General features: G+C 46.4%; 1 protein-coding gene across 1 annotated transcript in view; it reads right to left on the bottom strand.

The window, feature by feature from the left end:
* Positions 1-6,878: 6,878 nt before the first annotated feature.
* The window catches only part of ANXA6 (annexin A6), a 48,384-nt gene continuing 36,248 nt past the window's right edge, over positions 6,879-19,014 (bottom strand). The window contains exons 18-26 of the mRNA XM_083181451.1: positions 17,460-17,550; positions 15,116-15,195; positions 13,874-13,927; positions 11,896-11,913; positions 11,248-11,341; positions 10,634-10,729; positions 9,882-9,940; positions 9,104-9,226; positions 6,879-7,281 (exon numbers count right to left, since the gene is read on the bottom strand). Of these exons, the coding sequence (XP_083037577.1) occupies positions 7,222-7,281; positions 9,104-9,226; positions 9,882-9,940; positions 10,634-10,729; positions 11,248-11,341; positions 11,896-11,913; positions 13,874-13,927; positions 15,116-15,195; positions 17,460-17,550 (675 nt within the window). The 3' untranslated portion in view covers positions 6,879-7,221. The remainder of the gene's footprint in view (positions 7,282-9,103; positions 9,227-9,881; positions 9,941-10,633; positions 10,730-11,247; positions 11,342-11,895; positions 11,914-13,873; positions 13,928-15,115; positions 15,196-17,459; positions 17,551-19,014) is intronic.

The following is a 19,014-nucleotide window of genomic DNA, read 5'->3' on the forward strand; positions in this document are numbered from 1 at the left end:
CATCAGGTATTGAAAATAACAACATCACGGTAGAATATCTGTGTAGAGAACTGTCCCAGAGTTCATTCCACTTCTCAGAGACAACCGTCGTTCATGTGTGACTGCTGCTGTATGAGTCACTGGCTTTGTAAATACCATCTTACGTTGTTTTAAAGGGGATGTGGTCAAATACCAGCATTCAGGACCAGGACATGATCCTGGAGGTGAGCACAGGGGTTAGGCAGGAGAGGAGGGATATATGTCCCCATGTAAAGATTTGACTATGTCCTCATTATGTAATGTAATGACACTTTGGTTTGTTTTGTTGTCCTGGCAACTTCATTCACATGACTGGTAACGTAGTACTGGAGGTTACTGAAATACCCACTTCACTACATTATTCATTAACAATACAAATAAGTAGAGACAGGATTATATGCATTTGCATATTCGCATATGCATTTGAATATTTTGCCCATTCTCACTGGTTATTGCATATTTTACCTAAAATCTAGTGATGATGCATATTTTAGGCCCCGTCCTCTTCCCACCCGCGAGTCACAGCGCTGCTTTGCCCTGCTGCTGCTGGCCAGGTAGTGGTAGAGTGTGCAGGCTGAGGTAATATGTGCGCAGTGTGGGGAACCTTGGATGTATGCTATGTCTGACACTGCTCTAGGCTGCCCATCCATGTTGATAAAGTCAGTCAGGGCAGATGCCATTACGAAGCTCCTGAACCTTTGACTGCCCCTGGCCTGGGACTTTACACCAAGAGACAGACTTCTGCAGCAGAGGAGGCGGGCGGAAGGGTTGTGACATCACGCGGCATGGAGAAAATGCTGTATCACAGTGAGTATGCGGCACAGGGAGGAAACCTTCCACTGCGCGGCCCTCACATGCTATGCTGACATTTGATCCATCGGCGCTGGAGATGAGGGTCCATGCAGTTGATGCAAGAAGAGCTTTGGACGCTGCAGTATGATGTAACAGCCAGCATACTGACATCTGCAGATGCTGTGGGCCTATTTTTGAGGTTTATTTGCAACTAATTGTATGCTGATTTTTAAATAAATAAGTTAAAAATTACTTCTTTTATTATTTAATGTAGCATATTTTCACACTTTTCATGCATATTTTAAGTATTTTGCATGCATATTTCAAGCTTTTTTTGTTGCATATAATCCTCTCTCTACAAATAAGCAATTGCTGACGAGGACAAAGTAACTGAACTCCCAAAGCAGCATTGGGTTGTACTGTATGTGTGTAACCGCAAAGGTATCAGGATTTATATCATAAGGGCATATTTCTCACAAGCCACTTTTTTTAATGCAGGTGTAATAATAAATACTTTTGCATTGTGAAATGTAATCATTTCACCAGGATTTCCAATTGAGCTGTTGCTGGGAGAATGAAGGCCGTTCCAGAAAAACACTGGAAGCAGGTATATTTCCCAATCCCGTCCGAGTTGGGGAATCCTACATATTATGCTTCATTTCCACGGATCCCCAACAGATCGCCGATCATCTGTCCACTGTCTGTTGCGCTGGTGGATCCAGAAAGTGGTCTGTATGATATATGGGACTGTTATCGCTCTACTTTGGGTTCCTCTTGTGTGTGCCAGTGAGGGGACACAAAATTCCTGATAAAGTAGTCTATATGCTAACACCATCTTTAGAACTATAATCTAAAAGGTACATTCAACAGTCTAGCAGCCTCACCTCTCACCCTGCGCCGCTGAATAGGGTGAGAGGGGGGGCTGGCAGTGAATCCTCCGGAACGCGGCGATTGTGTAGTGAATCCTAAACAGGATTCACTGCACATCGCTAAATTAAACATTGAATACTACTGGCCTGAGGGGCAAATGTACAAAGTTGGGAGTTCTATTGAAGATGGGATTTTGCCCATAGCAACCAATCAAGTGTTAAAAAACATTTTCTTGACAGCCAGGAGAAAAAAGATGAAAACACTTTGTCCTCTATAGTAAATATGTTATTACCAGCGATAACCCTTTTTTGAGACTGTTTCTTAAATATTGAGCTGTTAATAGGTTATGGAAACAACTGCCATACAATACAGAGCGCATCCTAGTAACTATAATATAGGGAGTATTCCAGAGGTTTATTTACAATACAGAGTGCATCCTAATAACTATAATATAGGGAGTATTCCAGAGGCCAATATACAATACAGAGTGCATCCTAGTAACTATAATAATATAGGGAGTATTCCAAAAACCGATATACAATACAGAGAACATTCATACAGTCCAGAGAGCATCCTAGTGCCTTCCATTCAATGAAATCTATATGAAGCACAGTATACCGTTTGTAACCATGACCCTTATATGTAAGAGGAGTGAACTAATTAACATGATGCAAGTCTATTCATTACACAAGAGGATGGGCGTCAGGTACTGGTTCCTGTAGCCTCTTCCTTTCACCTGTACTTACCTGTGGAACATCTTATCTTCCTGTATAGCACGGCCACTGTAGAAGATCCTGATCCTACCACCCAGGGTTAGGAAGAGGGTCCACAAAAGAGAACACAGGGCCCATGCATTGAAGCAGTAGACTACAGGCTCCAACACAGCGAGAGAGTCATCGTCATCATCATCATTTTGCCCCACCTGCCTACAGGCTGCCTTGTGGCCCTCAACCTAACACTGGTCAAACAGAATGTAGCTCCCATAGGATCAATTTTGTGTCACATCAATGACTTGGTGATGAGCCCAGAGAGGAAGAGCGCAGGTAATCCCGCATCAGGTAACTGCCAGATCAGAGGGTACATCTGTGTCCAGCACAGGAGTAATTATGTGGTCACCACAGGAGCTCCAGGACACAGCACATTTACCACCAGTGGTACATCAGCCCCGTATTGCAGTGTGTGTGGTGAATACAGGCAGTAGGACACTAATATTGCAACATCTTTTATAAATGATACGGTGTGAAAACACAATCTAGATTTCATCTAGAGTTCACAGCAGCTGACATGGCCGGCATGGTCCTAATTTATAGAAGCCGCTCCAATCTGATAACCAGGATAACTCCGGACTATCTTGTGTCAACTATTTCCTAACGTCACTTCAATATTCACTCTGCTGCCTCCCTGTGGTCACTCACAGTCTTAACAGTGACTGAATATGCAATATGTATATCATCTATATATGTCTACATGATAGAAACTTTCAAATTTATAATTGGTTTTAACAAGGTACAGGTGGGAGACATTCTTCACAGGAAGAGGAGCAACAGAACACGAGGACATGCACTGACACTAGAGGGAGGAAGATTCAAGGGAAATAGGAGGTAAAATTACTTAACAGAAAGGGTAGTAGATAAGTGGAATAGCCTCCCATCAGAGGTGGTAGAGGCAAATACAGTAGAACAATTTAACCATGCTTGGGATAGGCATATTGATATCCTTACAAAAAAATAAGGATCAAATATGGTTTGAGGTAACCTGTTTAGAAAAGAGGCAGACTAGATGGGCCAAGTGGTTCTTATCTACCGTCAAATTCTATGTTGTGTCCGTGTGTCACCAAAACACTAGCATCTGTTGGCAGCAAGTGAAACTACATCTAGCTTTCGAAGCATTTGCTTCGAGCGGGCTTACTAGTTCACTAATAATAATAATGAAAATAATGTTATTTATATAGTTTTCCAATTATACTCAAATTTTCATTTTTTGGGGATCAAAAAAATGGGATATCCCGATAGTTAGCTTGATGGTCATTATCAGGATATCCGATTACAGTATAGCCTGTTTTTTTTAAGTGAAAAACATCCTGTGTTTGGGCAAAAAAAACATGGGATCTGGGATAAATTCCAACACAGTGTATGTAATGCGGTGGGTGGTGGCCATTGATGTAATGTAATGCGGTAATGCAGGGGGGCTCACCTGCTGCTTTCTGCCGGCTCCTAAAGGGGGAACGGGAGCTGGGAGGCCGCTGCTGCTGCCGCCGCACTTGTAGGCCACTGGGAGGTGCTGTGCGCTATCGCTCATGCGCAGCAGCCCTCCCGCGGCCATTTTTTGGATGTGGGCAAAGTGCCACAGCCCTGGGGGGGGGGGGGAATGGCCCGGAAAATGGCCCGGTTTCCCGGTGAGCCAATCCGTCCCTGCTTCCAACACCTGAGGAAGTCTAATGCCCCGTAAACACGGTGCATTTCATTTCTATTCAATCGGGATTGAATCGCATGGCACCTTGTACACATTCGATTTGGACTATATAGTTTTGCCTGCATGGTCTATTTGATTTTGATGCCGCAGTGCCGGGCATTGGGATCGAATGCATCTGAAAACCGTTCTAATGTGACTACCGGTAAGCAAAATCGAATAGAAAAAGTGTCAAAATCGAACTGTGTTTATGGGGCATGAGTCAACAATGGTATGGCCATGCAGGAGTCCATCTTACGTGGCCAGCTCCTTAGGTCTTTCCTGGTTCTCAGGGGTAGATGTATGAAGCAGTGATAAGGGAGGAGAAGTGATAAAGTGCCTGGTACATTATCACCGGCCAATCAGATCCTTTTTAAACCCAGCCTGTAACTTAACAGTCAGGAGCGTATTGGCTGGTGCTAAAGCACCAGGCACTTTATCACTTCTCCTCCCTTATCACCGCTTCATATATCTACCCCTCAGTCCCAGTGTCTTCCATCTTGGCCCTCAGCATCGGATGACTTGTATATATTGCAAATGCTTTCACATGATCTCAGTAGTATTCCTGTCTCTAGAAATATACCTTGATTTTTCAGTTGTGTTTTTCATCACCATTTGTTTTGATGGAATACGAGTGCTGAGGCGGAATGATTGGCTATGGGAGACCAGCAGCCTTTGCTTATCAAAGACGTATCTGCTGTGCCTTTACTAAACATTTCTGAATTAGGGCCTGTGCTGGAACTGTAATCTGCCTGGATCCTTAGGGAAAGCAGACATACTGGATTACTACTTATGAGGCCCTCACTGTCCAATCCGTCATCATTGTGGAGCAGTAGAGTCCTAAGCTGAAAAGTCTATGTAAATGCAGGATAGGGCAGTTAATGGGTGACAATACAGTACAGAAGAGACTTGTAAAGCAGAAGCTGCTGCTGGGAACCTGGAGTAAACGCTCCCCCGCACCCATGCCTCTCATGTTTGAGGGAGTAAAACAAGCTGCTATGGGGCCCAGAGCAGAGAGGGGCCACCTTCCCTGACACAGTTACATGTGTAATATACAGGGGTGTAGTTACCATAGGTGCAGGGAGTGTAGCTGTTATGGGGCCCAGAGCTGAGAGGGGCCACCTTCCCTGTCACAGTTACATGTGTTATATACAGGGGTGTAACTACCATAGGTGCAGGGAGTGCAGCTGCTATGGGGCCCAGAGCTGAGAGGGGCCACCTTCCCTGTCACAGTTACATGTGTTATATACAGGGGTGTAGCTACCATAGGTGCAGGGAGTGCAGCTGCTATGGAGCCCAGAGCTGAGAGGGGCCACCTTCCCTGTCACAGTTACATGTGTTATATACAGGGGTGTAACTACCATAGGTGCAGGGAGTGCAGCTGCTATGGGCCCAGAGCTGAGAGGGGCCACCTTCCCTGTCACAGTTACATGTGTTATATACAGGGGTGTAGCTACCATATGTGCAGGGAGTGCAGCTGCTATGGGCCCAGAGCTGAGAGGGGCCACCTTCCCTGTCACAGTTACATGTGTTATATACAGGGGTGTAGCTACCATATGTGCAGGGAGTGCAGCTGCTATGGAGCCCAGAGCTGAGAGGGGCCACCTTCCCTGTGTTATATACAGGGGTGTAACTACCATAGGTGCAGGGAGTGCAGCTGCTATGGGGCCCAGAGCTGAGAGGGGCCACCTTCCCTGACACAGTTACATGTGTAATATACAGGGGTGTAGTTACCATAGGTGCAGGGAGTGTAGCTGCTATGGGGCCCAGAGCTAAGAGGGCCCACCTTCCCTGTCACAGTTACATGTGTTATATACAGGGGTGTAGCTACCAAAGGTGCAGGGAGTGCAGCTGCTATGGGGCCCAGAGCTGTGAAAGGCCACCTTCCCTGTCACAGTTACAGGTGTTATATAAATTTGTCACCATTGGGGCCTGCAATCTAGTTATGTCCATGGACAGTCTCATTACAATGTGACCAGGGCCAGGGCCAGCGCCACCACTAGGCAGCCTTAGGCATTTGCCTAGGGCACCGGCCACTTGAGGGCGGTAGTTGGGAGCAGGCCACAGATGAAGGTGAAGTTGAGGGTCCACGGTCCCCCCCCTATGGAGCGACGCATCTCCCGCCACTGCCACCCCATGGAGAGGCCCCCCCGTCACGCTGCTCCCTCTCCCACCGTGGAGTTACTCTATGCCCGCCGCATCTCCTGCCGCCTGCACCCCCTCCCCCAGTGGAGCAGGTGGGCGCCGGGGCGCCCCCCGCCTGGGGCGCTCCAGTGCCTGGCACCGGCCCTGAATGTGACATAGAATTAACCGTGGGGCATTATGGGGGCTGCACTGTAATGAGGCATAATATGAACTAAGAACACTATGACATAATGTGAAATAGGGGGTAGTGTGGTATAATGTGTATTGGAAGCCCCACAATGTAACATAACGTGCACTAAAGCACTACTACGGTTCATAAAAAAAATTAGGGCACTACTGTGGGGCACACATTACCTAGGGCACTACCATTATTCCAAAATAATTGATATGCCCCATAATAGAGCCATAGTTAACAGCTGCTGCGGAAATGTTTCTCTGTAGAAGCATTAGGACAGGTGGTCCCTTCAAAATGCTCAAATGGGGCCTACATAGTTTGAGCTACACTACGACATGTGCAATAAGTCTGGAGGAAAGCAGCCTCCAAATTATAGTGGAGAAACACCCACTGTCCATGGGCCGAATATAAGACAAAGTAAGACCATGGGAACGATCCAATAAGACACTTTATTTCCTCCGGATGGTGTACAAGATCTCAGCATTGGCTTTGGTGCGGCATAACTGTGTCACATACACAACCTTAGGCAGGCCGTATGAAGCCGTCCCAGGAGATTTCCAGAAATCAAGTGATCCCGCCTCTACCACCCCTGCCCCTCCCACATCCCGACCCCTCTATGTATATCTTTGGTGCGCTTTCTGTATGCTTGGTGACGTTCTCGGTCACAGGTTCTCTGTAGATTCATGATACTATCTACCACAAGGACATTTGGTGAATGGGCCGCCCCTCGGGGGGAGCCCCAGATTGGTTCAGACAAGGTTGGGGCCTTTGTTCTAGTCATCTCCTCCGCAGAGGGCCAGCAGGGCTTTGCGATAGTCTCCCGATGTCTCACTCTGTGGAGTAAGAAGAATGATAAGTGCACATTGGGACACATATAATACAACACACAACAAGGCATGTCTGATATATACATCACTTTCCCCAGTGACCCAACATAGCATAAGGTAAAGGCTGAGTTATAGAGATCCTGATTCCTGTCCATTTCATTACCAGGAAAGGGGAAGTCAGCGAGGCTTTGTGGGCCCCAGGGCAACTGAGTTGTGAGCTCCCCCACAATTAAAATTGACAATGCCCCTGCCAACACACAAACCACTAGTAAAACGGTCAAACTCCGCCCTGCTCGAACACCCCTTACCTGAATGCACTGACCAGCAGCGATGCGGCTTAATACATCGTTGGTCAGATGTATGAAGTAGCGATAATAGTAGGGAAGTGTAGCCACGGCAACCAATCAGCTGATAACATCAAGTGCATCCTATGAAATTAAATGGAATTCACAGCTGATTGGTTGCCATGGGCAACTTCTCATTCTTATTGTTTCATACATCGACCTCCGTGTCTGCAACGCTGCCTGGAACCAGCTATTTGTAGGAGATGTGATGTAATACACAGCGATGCTGCTGGGAGCCAGCCGGGTCAGGCTGCAATGTTACCATCTAGGTCAGCGGGTTCTCAAACTGTGGGTCTGCGACTCCATGTTGCTGACCATCAGGCTGAGGACTTTTCTAATCTCAGTCAGGGATTCAAGGAGTCTGAAAAGTCTGTTAAATTGTCTGTTACTTCAGACTCCTCCCATCATTTTGTGCCTCCACAATGCTGCCATGTATGTGCTGTCTGCTGACTACACGTGTGATGTGATGGGTTATGGTAGATCAGACTCCTCCCATCACTCTGTGCCTCCACAATGCTGCCATGTATGTGCTGTCTGCTGACTACACGTGTGATGTGATGGGTTATGGTAGATCAGACTCCTCCCATCACTCTGTGCCTCCACAATGCTGCCATGTATGTGATGTCTGCTGACTACACGTGTGATGTGATGGGTTATGGTAGATCAGACTCCTCCCATCACTCTGTGCCTCCACAATGCTGCCATGTATGTGCTGTCTGCTGACTACACGTGTGATGTGAAGGGTTATGGTATATTAGACTCCCCCCATCACTCTGTGCCCCCACAATGCTGCCATGTACGTGCTGTCTGCTGACTACACGTGTGATGTGATGGGTTATGGTATATCAGACTCCTCCCATCACTATGTGCCTCCACAATGCTGCCATGTATGTGCTGTCTGCTGACTACACGTGTGATGTGATGGGGTATGGTATATCAGACTCCTCCCATCACTATGTGCCTCCACAATGCTGCCATGTTTGTGCTGTCTGCTGACTACACATGTGATGGGTTATGGTATATCAGACTCCTCCCATCACTCTGTGCCTCCACAATGCTGCCATGTATGTGCTGTCTGCTGACTACACGTGTGATGTGAAGGGTTATGGTATATTAGACTCCCCCCATCACTCTGTGCCCCCACAATGCTGCCATGTATGTGCTGTCTGCTGACTACACATGTGATGTGATGACCTTCTGCAGTAACTTGCTGGGGTTTATTTTTATTGTGTGATGGGGTCCCAGAGTAAATTAGTTTGAGGACCCCTGATCTAGGTTTACGTAGTCCCACAAAAATACCCCTGCCAGACATTCAAATACACAGGAAGTATGAAGCAGGTACGGCACAGCACGGGTAGGTGGTAGTACGGCACAGTACTGATCATATACAGCAGGTAGGTCAGCAGGATACACATTATATAGGCTCCGCAGCAGTATATGTCATGTATACCCCATCACCTATCTATCCGTGAATGCCGCATTACCTCAATACAGTGGTGCAGAGACTTCTCATAAGCATCCTTAAACTCTTGGCGAATGTTGAACAGATCAATCTCACTCCTGGACACCAGGATCCTGGTCAGCGTCCGCTCGTCTGTCCCAGCTCCCTGCACAGGAATAGATGACAGAACAGTATTTCTGTAAGGCTGATCGCACACGGTCACAGCTTATCGGCCAGAATGACATAAACCTGATTCTGCAATGTGCGTTATAGGCTTGTTCTGCATAGTTACATACCAAATTGACCAGATTTCAATAGCCAGAATGGAAAAGCCTGACTGGATGGACCGATTGATCTGATTGTTTGTATTCAGCAGTTTAAATTAAGAGTGTTGAGGCTAAATATACTCAAATCTAAGTAACCATTGTGCACAGTGCATGAGTTTCTGGGGGGGGTATTCATTTGAATACCAACAGTCCACTGAAATGCATTGCCCATATAAAGAGGCCCAGCCTATCACAAGCATTTGTTTACATTCTGGATTATTGTGGTTGTTTCAATTTAAAAATAGTCACTTAAATCACAAAGAAGGTATTTCTCTAAGATGAGATGTATCACGCTTCCTATACAGTGCAAAGTTTCCAATCGCGACCAGATCAGCTTCTAGACCGCATTTATCAAGTACATTCTGTACAATGGTAGGCAGAAATGGATTGGTTTGCGACGGGCAACTTCCATTCTTTAGAAAGCTTGATACATTCCCCCCCCCCCCCCCAAAGTATTTTATCTTAGTTGCCACAAGTGTCAGAAGTATTTCCCACCTTCATAGCTTTGCAGAGGCACTCGGCGAAGAACGCTGGCTTATTCCTCACACTGCGCACTGGGAGGAGGAAGAAGGAGGAGTCAGAGACGGTAAACACAACATCGTTGCAATATCACATTCTGGGCCAGATGTACCAGGAGTGACCGCTATCTGATCGCAGGGCTCTGCAAATTATCAGCCCAGGAATCAGGTCTGAATGACCCTCCTTAAACATGATGGTAATTGATTAAAGTAATAAAGCCGGCACATCAAATAGAATTACACTAGTGTCAGTCAGAATTGTCCTGTCGGCATAATGCCGTCGACAATCAAATAAACAAGGGAGAGGAGCCTATAAAAGCTAACCCGATCTCCATAGTGGTGCACTATGGCGTTGAATAAGAACATACCCAGGAAGGGTGACACATAGGTTACTCATGGAGACCTTTGTGCACTTTTTGACTGAGAAATAGATTACATTTTATTATAGTACCAGCATAGACCTCAAACTTAATATGCGGGAAGTGGGATCCATCAGAATGTAACCGTAATAGTTATATGTGGGTAACGCCCCCAGTGGATCGCCGACCAATAGAAGAAGCAGAGTCTAGTCCTGGGGGAAACATAAGGCTGAGTCTTGAGTAACAGGGGTAAGTGGTGGCCAACTAACTAAACTATGTAAGTCATGTAGGATTAAGGGGCTGAGAGGTCTGCGACATTGGGGAGCTGCACAAATGGGTTTACAACAATAACGAGAAAGAGAGCACCCACCAATAGCCACAAAGGCATTCCTGACATCCCCCGACATCTCTTTCTTAATGGTGTGTTCAATATCGTGGTTCGTCTGCTTGATAAACTCCTGGAACACTGCAAGGGGGGAGAAAGAGGGCGTCAAAGAAGAATGGTGTAGATCAGGCATGTCCAACGTTGGCCCTCCAGATGTTGTGAAACTACACATCCCAGCATGCTTTGCAATAGTTTTAGCATTCTCTAATAGCAAAACTGTGACAGCATGCTGGGATGTGTAGTTTCACAACATCTGGAGGGCCAACGTTGGACATGCCTGGTGTAGATGAAGCAGTGAAAAGAGTGAGAAGTGAGAGATTGGTTGCCATGGGAAACTTTACCAATCAGCTACTACTAGGGTTGCCACCTCATCCCTTTAAAACTGGAGACATATTAATTACACAGGTTCTGTGGCTGATGAGTACATTGAGTAAATTGAGTACATCTGTACATACGTAACCGTAGTGGGCTAAGAGGTATTAAAAATGCCCAGCTATACAGAAAGTACTGTAATAGGCTGATAAAAAGTATTCACACAGCATACACTATAAATGCAGGCCCTGAGTGCCCCCTAGCTGTGACCTCAGGGTAGTGCTCACCTCTCCTGAGATGCGGGTAGCTGCGAGTGCAAAGGATGGTCATAAAACGTGTCTCTAGGGAAGTGGAGTCACCGGATCCGGAGTCGGAGACTTCCTGTACATACAGAGTCACAGAGGAGAGAGATCCGGTACAATGTGATATTCCGCCATCACAGTATAACAGTGTGTATTATACAGCCACAAAGTCATCTCTACACAATCGTATAATACATAATCTAGATGGGAAACTCGTATAGTAACTATATGTATTTTACACTTTCAAATTGTAAGGAAGAAGACTGACAGAGAATGTCAGAAAATCAGATTATATCTAGGTTATATTCTTCCAGCTGTTGTGGATGGGAGTTATAAAGTAAGAAAAGGGGTACAATTCATAAAATAGACAAAAACAGGAGGAAATAAGATTTGTAGGATCTTTAGGACACAGAGTTCTATGGTACTAGATTGTGTGCGGTCATGGTGCAGTGGTACCAGGCTGGTAGAGCCCTCAGGGTACAGTACCATCACACACACACCCTGCCCACGATGTATCGGAAAGCCTCTGATCTCAGATCTTTATAGAGTAAAACTTAAACATATGAATTTTACAAAAACAAAGCCTTATGTTAGATCACGATGATGTAAAGCACAGGAGGAGTGATTACTCACCAGGACTGAAGCAATAATCTGTGGTATGAAAGAGAAATATAGTATAATTAATAATGCAGAGCAATCAGTGGGACGCATATGACAGGTATGTCCTGTATTACCCACATGGTGCGAGGTCCTAATGGGACATTGAGGGTTATACTGACGTCCCCCGTACACCTGTCCTTGTGTCCCGATTATCAGTGCCCAGATGCAGTGCATAATCAGGTACAGGGGCTGTACAACATACCCAGGGGGGACGGGATTCATAGGCGGGTGCAAATGCAGACGGTTCTGGCTAGACACCCCCCACACTGAATTTCACATATCCCGCAGCAGATTCTGGTCTGAGCGACGGGACGCAGGTACATGACTTGGACTCTGAGTGATAACCAATGAGATACATGCAGACATAATACTACGGCTGGCGTACGACATCGCCTCTGCTTGTTGCAACCATATATTACAGTTCATACAAACAAGGGGCCATTCTAGTTTAGAGAGGTCATGTGCTTTGAAATGATGGGATCCAGATTATAGGTTGACTGTTTAGGACCGGTCAACATGCACACCGTCAACATAAACAAAAGGTTAACAAACGCAAACGGTCGACAAGGCTATGTTCGACACAAGAATAGGTCTATCGATTTTTCATGATTCGTTTCCATTTTGTGGACTTTACAAACCACGTGGACTGTTTTGGTATAATGGTTCAACAAGGTCTAGGTAGACAGCCACTAGGTCAACCACTATTGGTCGACACCTAAGTATGGTCGACATGCCTTAGACATACAAGCTTAATGTCAACATGTACATGTCACCTTGAAGAAGCTGTAAAGCGAAACGCGTCGGAGACTTACAGCACCAAACCCCTACCACTTGGATTGTAAACTTTGTGACCGGACCAGCTGCCTTCACTTCCCTACAGCCGCACAATTTAGGACTACAAATAGCCAGCATATAAAGTGGAACCCCTTAGTAACAAGTGTTCCCATATCAGGAGAGCGCAGTCTCTCCCACAAAGTCCTTCCCTGGAAAAGCGGCCTTGCTATTGGGGACACAAAAAGGAAAAACAGTATTGGAACGGACACTAGACAGGAATTCCAGACGGACTCTGAGTGACTAGATCCATGACTTTTGTTCTTATTTTTGCTTTTAATTTTTACAGTACCAGCTGTTTTATTGCTACTTGGCAAATCTATAAGATTGATTTTTAAGTATCTAAATACTTTTAAACAGAATAAAACTATTATCTACATTATAATACACCTGTTTTTTAGTTATAGCGCCGTTTAACACCCTCCCTTTTTGTATTTGACAGTATTCGGGCCTGACACCCCAATTTTTAAAACTGCAGCTTGAGCAATCCCACTCCTCCCTAGGCGCCCTTTTAGGACACTTAGTGCCCTAATTCTTTTCTTTTCTAAAGGTCGACATGTACACGTTTGGAAAAATCTCTTTCATGTTTTTTGGTGTCTGTGTTGACATATATTGACATGGACATAAGTGTACCGATGCGATCGCCATGATTCGGGCACGGTGCCTCGCTGCGCCCAGCACAATATTGTATTCTCACTCTATGCCCACTTGGATAGTAAAGTATGCACCAAGCCGGTCTAAACAGGGGGAAAAAAAAACATGAAAAACTTGTGCCGACCTTTTTAGTGTCAATCATGTACAAGTCAACCTTAAGCTTGAGCCGACCTACGGAGAGAGGCACCTGGCCGGATGGACGGCTACAGTACACAAATTCGGGATCCACAAGCTAAAATCTACAAACTGACACACAAAAAAGCAGTGAAAAACGAATTTCCATGTGTCGAGAATTTTCAAGTCAACCTTTTGCTTGAGTTGACCTTTGCCCCATGTCAACCCCAGGTCCTCCTTATTGGGACCTATTAAAATACCCCATATGACTGTATAATACACCCCACGGCTTCTGTCCAGGTGAGAAGGAAGACAGAGTATAATGGTCACATTTGCATGCCCCCGTTCTTACCTTGGCATCCTCACTGGCTTTCTCCAAGTCTTCTCCTGCCTCATCGCGGTTAGCCTAACAAGAGACACACATATGGGAGCTGAGGGTAACTGGAGTTTGGTTTAATAATTGTAATCTATGTAACTGCTGTCATTGTTCTGGCACGGATGTCCAAATTACAGACCGGATCGGATTTGCTGACTTGTACACAATGAGCCCAATACAGCACATATATTTTCCATCATTAGATAGCCAATCAGATTAATAAAATAATGCAAATTATGCCAACATCAAGCTGTAAATGAATAATGCTTTGAAATGATCGTATCAATCAGAAAATACCACAAAATACGCCTGTTTTTGTGTGGTCTCTCCCACTTAGACCAGGGATAGGGAATCTTTGGGCCTTCCAGCTGTTGTTGAACTACACATCCCAGCATGCCCTGCAACAGTTTTAGCATGGCATGCTGGGATGTGTAGTTCAACAGCAGCTGGACGGCGAAAGGTTCCCTATCCCTGACTTAGAGGGTGCAGATAATCCAGTTTGGTACCAATACATAGTCCTTTATTTGTGAAGCTCTGTATTAAATTGTATTCAGACAAAGTCCTTGGGACACACTAACAGGTCCCTGATTTCTACTTCTCCTTGCTGGACGTACAGTATACTCATACGAAAAGACCCACAGATGGTTCTAATTATTTAAATTTCTGATTTGGGGCCAGATGTATCAAGCTTCAAAAGTGATAAAGTGGAGAGTGATAAACAACCAGCCAATCGGCTCCTACCTTTCATGTCACAGGCTGGGTTTGAAAAAGGACAGGTAGGAGCTGATTGGCTGGTTGTTTATCACTCTTCATTTTATCACCTTTTTGAAGCTTGATACATCTGGCCCTCGTGAGGAGAACTGGAAAACATGCAATGTTATACCCCTTTCACGTTACTGCCAGGTAAACCCAAGCTGTGACTCATTGTGTAGAAGGGCCTCTGAAAAATAACCAGTCTAGTGACCTGGGGGCCCAACCGAATGAGTGGGCCTGTCCCTCCGTGTGTGAGCCTGAGTGTGCCTCTGTCTGAGTGTGCCTCTGTCTGAGTGTGCCTCTGTCTGAGTGTGCCTCTGTCTGAGTGTGCCTCTGTCTGAGTGTGCCTCTGTCTGAGTGTGCCTCTGTCTGAGTGTGCCTCTGTCTGAGTGTGCCTCTGTCTGAGTGTGCCTCTGTCTGAGTGTGCCTCTGTCTGAGTGTGCCCGAGTGCTGATGTTAACCAACCGATGCCAGGGAGACGAGAATCCTCTTGAAATGCCCGGATGTGTCTGAGCTTATGGCATCTTCCAGGGACTTGTGGTAGGCTGTTAGGAATAAGAATAGAGACACACACTTACTATTGGGAGTCCCAGCTAATACATAACAGTCATGTTCACAGCTGTAATAAAACCACAAAACCAATCTTGCTCTGAGGATTCAATAAAGCACGGCCACCCCAAAACCATCTTTCAGCCCCTGCTTGGTTTCATGTCAATTATATTTTCCTACAAAATATTTTTTTTATTTTGAAGGATGTTGTATATACACTAAAGGGGGGGGTATTCAATCCCCCACCACTATTTCCGATGGGGGAAATAGCGGCGGGCGCCTATTCAATGCTGTCTTTCCCGACAGCATTCAACAGGCATCTCGGAAAAACAAGCCCAACTTTAAAAGCCGTCGGGCTCCTTTTGCAGAGAACGGCCGTGGATTGTCGAGCTTACTGCCGGATCTTGACGATCCACGGCTGTTTCTCGCGGCCACACCCCCTTTTCCGCACTCGGCAGGCGGGACATTGAATCCAACCTGCAAGATGCAGTCGAGCGGCCCGAGGACGGGACTGACAGTCGTGCCCCGGGATTGAATACCACCCCAAATGGTAAATATTGGGGACTGTACATAAACCTGAAAACTCAACAGGCGCAGACATAGCGCTACCATTATGGCATATAAGGCGCATATTTTGCACTTTCATTTTGTCTTGCAAATAGAGATGTGCGGGTCGGGTCTCTAGATTGTTTTGACTACAAACCATAATCAAATCTAGATATCTCCAGGAGATCCAATTTAAAACCGAGGGGGGTAATTCATACCTGCTCGCTAAGCTGTGTGCATTCGCTGCCTGCGTTTGCAGGAGTACACCCAGCATTTCTATGGGCCGCCTACCGGTTTTGTGGGCACGCCCACAAAACGCTGGGGTACTTGTGTATTATCACGGCGCCCCCGATTTCCATCGCAGGGCATTGTACAACCACAAAATCGCGTCGCATCGCATATGATCGCATGCGATGAGACGCGATTATACCCGATTTTTAGTTGTACAGGCACCCAGATGCCTGATTCCGATGTTAAATGCCCCCCCAGACCCGATTTTAGATTGTACACCCACCCTGATGGGTAATGACTATGTTCAAATGCCCCCCCACTATCAACGGCAACCCGAAGCGTGGCGAGCCCGTGAGGGGCGGCGGTACGCGTCCTACTACCTTTTCATACCCCCACTATCCACGTCGGCGTGGAGTTGATGTTATATAGTGTGGCGAGTGCAGCAAGTCACCGAGCCCGAAGCGTGGCGAGCGCTGCGAGCTCCACGAGGGGACACGTAATACTTGTGAAGTAATGCGCGTCCGCTCGCCACGCTTCGAGCTCGGTGGCTCGCTGCGCACGCCACACTATTTAACATCAACTCCACGCCGACGTGGATAGTGGGGGTATGAAAAGGTAGGAGGACGCGTACCGCAGCCGCTCGCCACACTTCGGGTTGGCGTTAATAGTGGGGTGGCGTTAACAATGGGGGGGGGGGGGGGGATTTAACATTGTCATTACCCATTAGGGTGGGGATACAAATTAAAAATCGGGTCTGGGTGGGCATTTAACATTGAAATCGCGTAGCATCGCATGCCATTATAATGGCATGCCATGCGACGCGATATTAAAATTGTACACCCGGGGAAAGGCTCAAATCGGGTCCATCGCATGCCTTAATTAGTGGTATGCGACGCGACGGGCGCAGTGATAATACACAAGTACCAACGCTGGCTGGACCCCCTGCATGTCCGTCATTATGCGAACGCCCCGGCTAGTGTGAAACTCGCTCCGGGGTTTGTGCATGCGCATGAGTGACTATGTGCTTGCGCAGACCCCCACCATCGGGGACGAATACGGACCTGTGCAAACAGATCGGCCCGAGAAACGGTTTGGATCTCTCTGCGGTTTGTCATTTGGATTATAAATACAAATTTGGCGTTTTGGAGGCAAAAAATTTCGTGATTTTAGCATTTTTTTTTACCCATTTTCAGGAAATCTAAATCTCAATATTTGGATTTTAAAACAGAATTCCGAACCAAAATCCATCAATTGATTTAAGCTCAAAACACGAGGCTGTGCGCATGGCTACTTTCAAAATAAACTTTCCAAAAGAAGAAGACTTAAGGTCCATAAACACTGGGTGACTATGCCCAGCGATGGGGGGGAAAGCCACTCAGTGCATACACACTGAGCGGCTTTCCCCCTGCCTGGCATTGACGGAGGGGAGAGGACAGCTTTGCATAGCCGCAGGTACACAACACCCTGCTTTTTCTACGCTCACCTTCTTGATAAGCTTCATTAATGGCCTGGATCTCCTGGTTATTTCTTGTGGCCAATATTTCAATTAAGACTTTTTCATCTGTGCCGGCACCCTGCAAAATCAATCAGACTTATGGATGCTCTTTCATACTATAAACTGATGCATCAACAGCTGTACAGAGATAGATTGTAAATCTAAACATAGCCAGATACTGGGGGAGGGGGTACAGTACCACAGGGGAGGCCCTCACTAGAGGACAGTTACATCACTAGCTCTCCCTTTTGAGCAGCAGCAGAACCAGTGCGCAGTGCAGATATAAACACAGGAGTATCAGGTGTCATGAGCTACAAACAGAGCTTCCTGACCAGGGGTCCCAACATCTCCTCCTTCCTCCCTGTGTGTCTGGGTAAAGGGTTATCTAATGAGAACATTGTAAGAAAGATACACACACACACACACACACACACACACACACACACACACACAATCCTCCAGTGTTTAAGTAGTACAGATGCTGATTGTATTCTTAGATTTTTATAGATTTTATTTTTCTATGTGTATTTAAGGTTGTTTAAGTTGTCTCTGTTCCAGTACAAAAATAAATGATAAATAGAATGGTTCATGTTGGGAGGGAATTGGTATGGAATCCCGGTGGGCAAAATCCCGACCGGCAAAATCCCGGCAAGGGGGTGGGGGGGCACACACACACACGTGGATCACCCCCCCCACTTGCGGGCTCGTTGCGCTCGCACACTAATTTATTCTCCCTCTATGGGTGTCGTGAACACCCACAGAGGGACTAAGTGCCAGGATTTTAACTGCCGGGGTTCCGACCGCCGGGAAGGTGACTGCATCCCGTTGGGAGGTATGCACAAACAATTATACCCCGTTCTCACTGCTAGGCAAATTCCCAGGTCTAGCATGTCGACCCAGTAATTTGCCTTTTAACACAGGGTTTTTTTTTCAGTGTGAACCGCTCAACCCGTGTCGAAATTCCCGGGTCTCCAACCTTGCTTTTTACCCAGGTTGGAGACCCAGGCATGCAGACACGGGTTGACCCGTTCTCACACTGCAAAAAAAACCCAGTGTTAAAAGGCAAATTACCGGGTAGAACTGCTTCACCCGGGAATTTGCCTTAGCAGTGAGAACGGGGCCCGGTGCTGCAGTCCCCGGCATTAAAATGCCGGCTAAAAGCAGTGTTGTCACTGGCAGTGTGAACACGGCATAATATACATAATATACATCCCCACCTCCCTCAGGTTCCCCTATCTTAAGTGCTCCGAGCCCGCACAAGGCTTACTCCGGCCATGAACTTAAAGCACTTCCCTAAACTGGTTCCATGCGATGACAGGACATACCCGTGGAAATTCAGGACCTAATAATTACACGCTGTGAAAGCAGTCAACAAAATGGCAGCCCCCATTGTGGGCAGACAACAGGTACAATTTAATGAAAATAATACACATAACTATACACGCTCACATAAAGACCCTCCATGTTTACACTGTATGTAGGTGACCGCTGCATGTTAACCTGGATTGGCTCAGATCTCCAAGCCCCACCCCCCTCTGACCAG

This window comes from Crinia signifera, chromosome 4 (genome assembly GCF_055691185.1).
Source record: "Crinia signifera chromosome 4, ASM5569118v1, whole genome shotgun sequence".
Classification (NCBI taxonomy): Eukaryota; Metazoa; Chordata; class Amphibia; order Anura; family Myobatrachidae; genus Crinia; species Crinia signifera.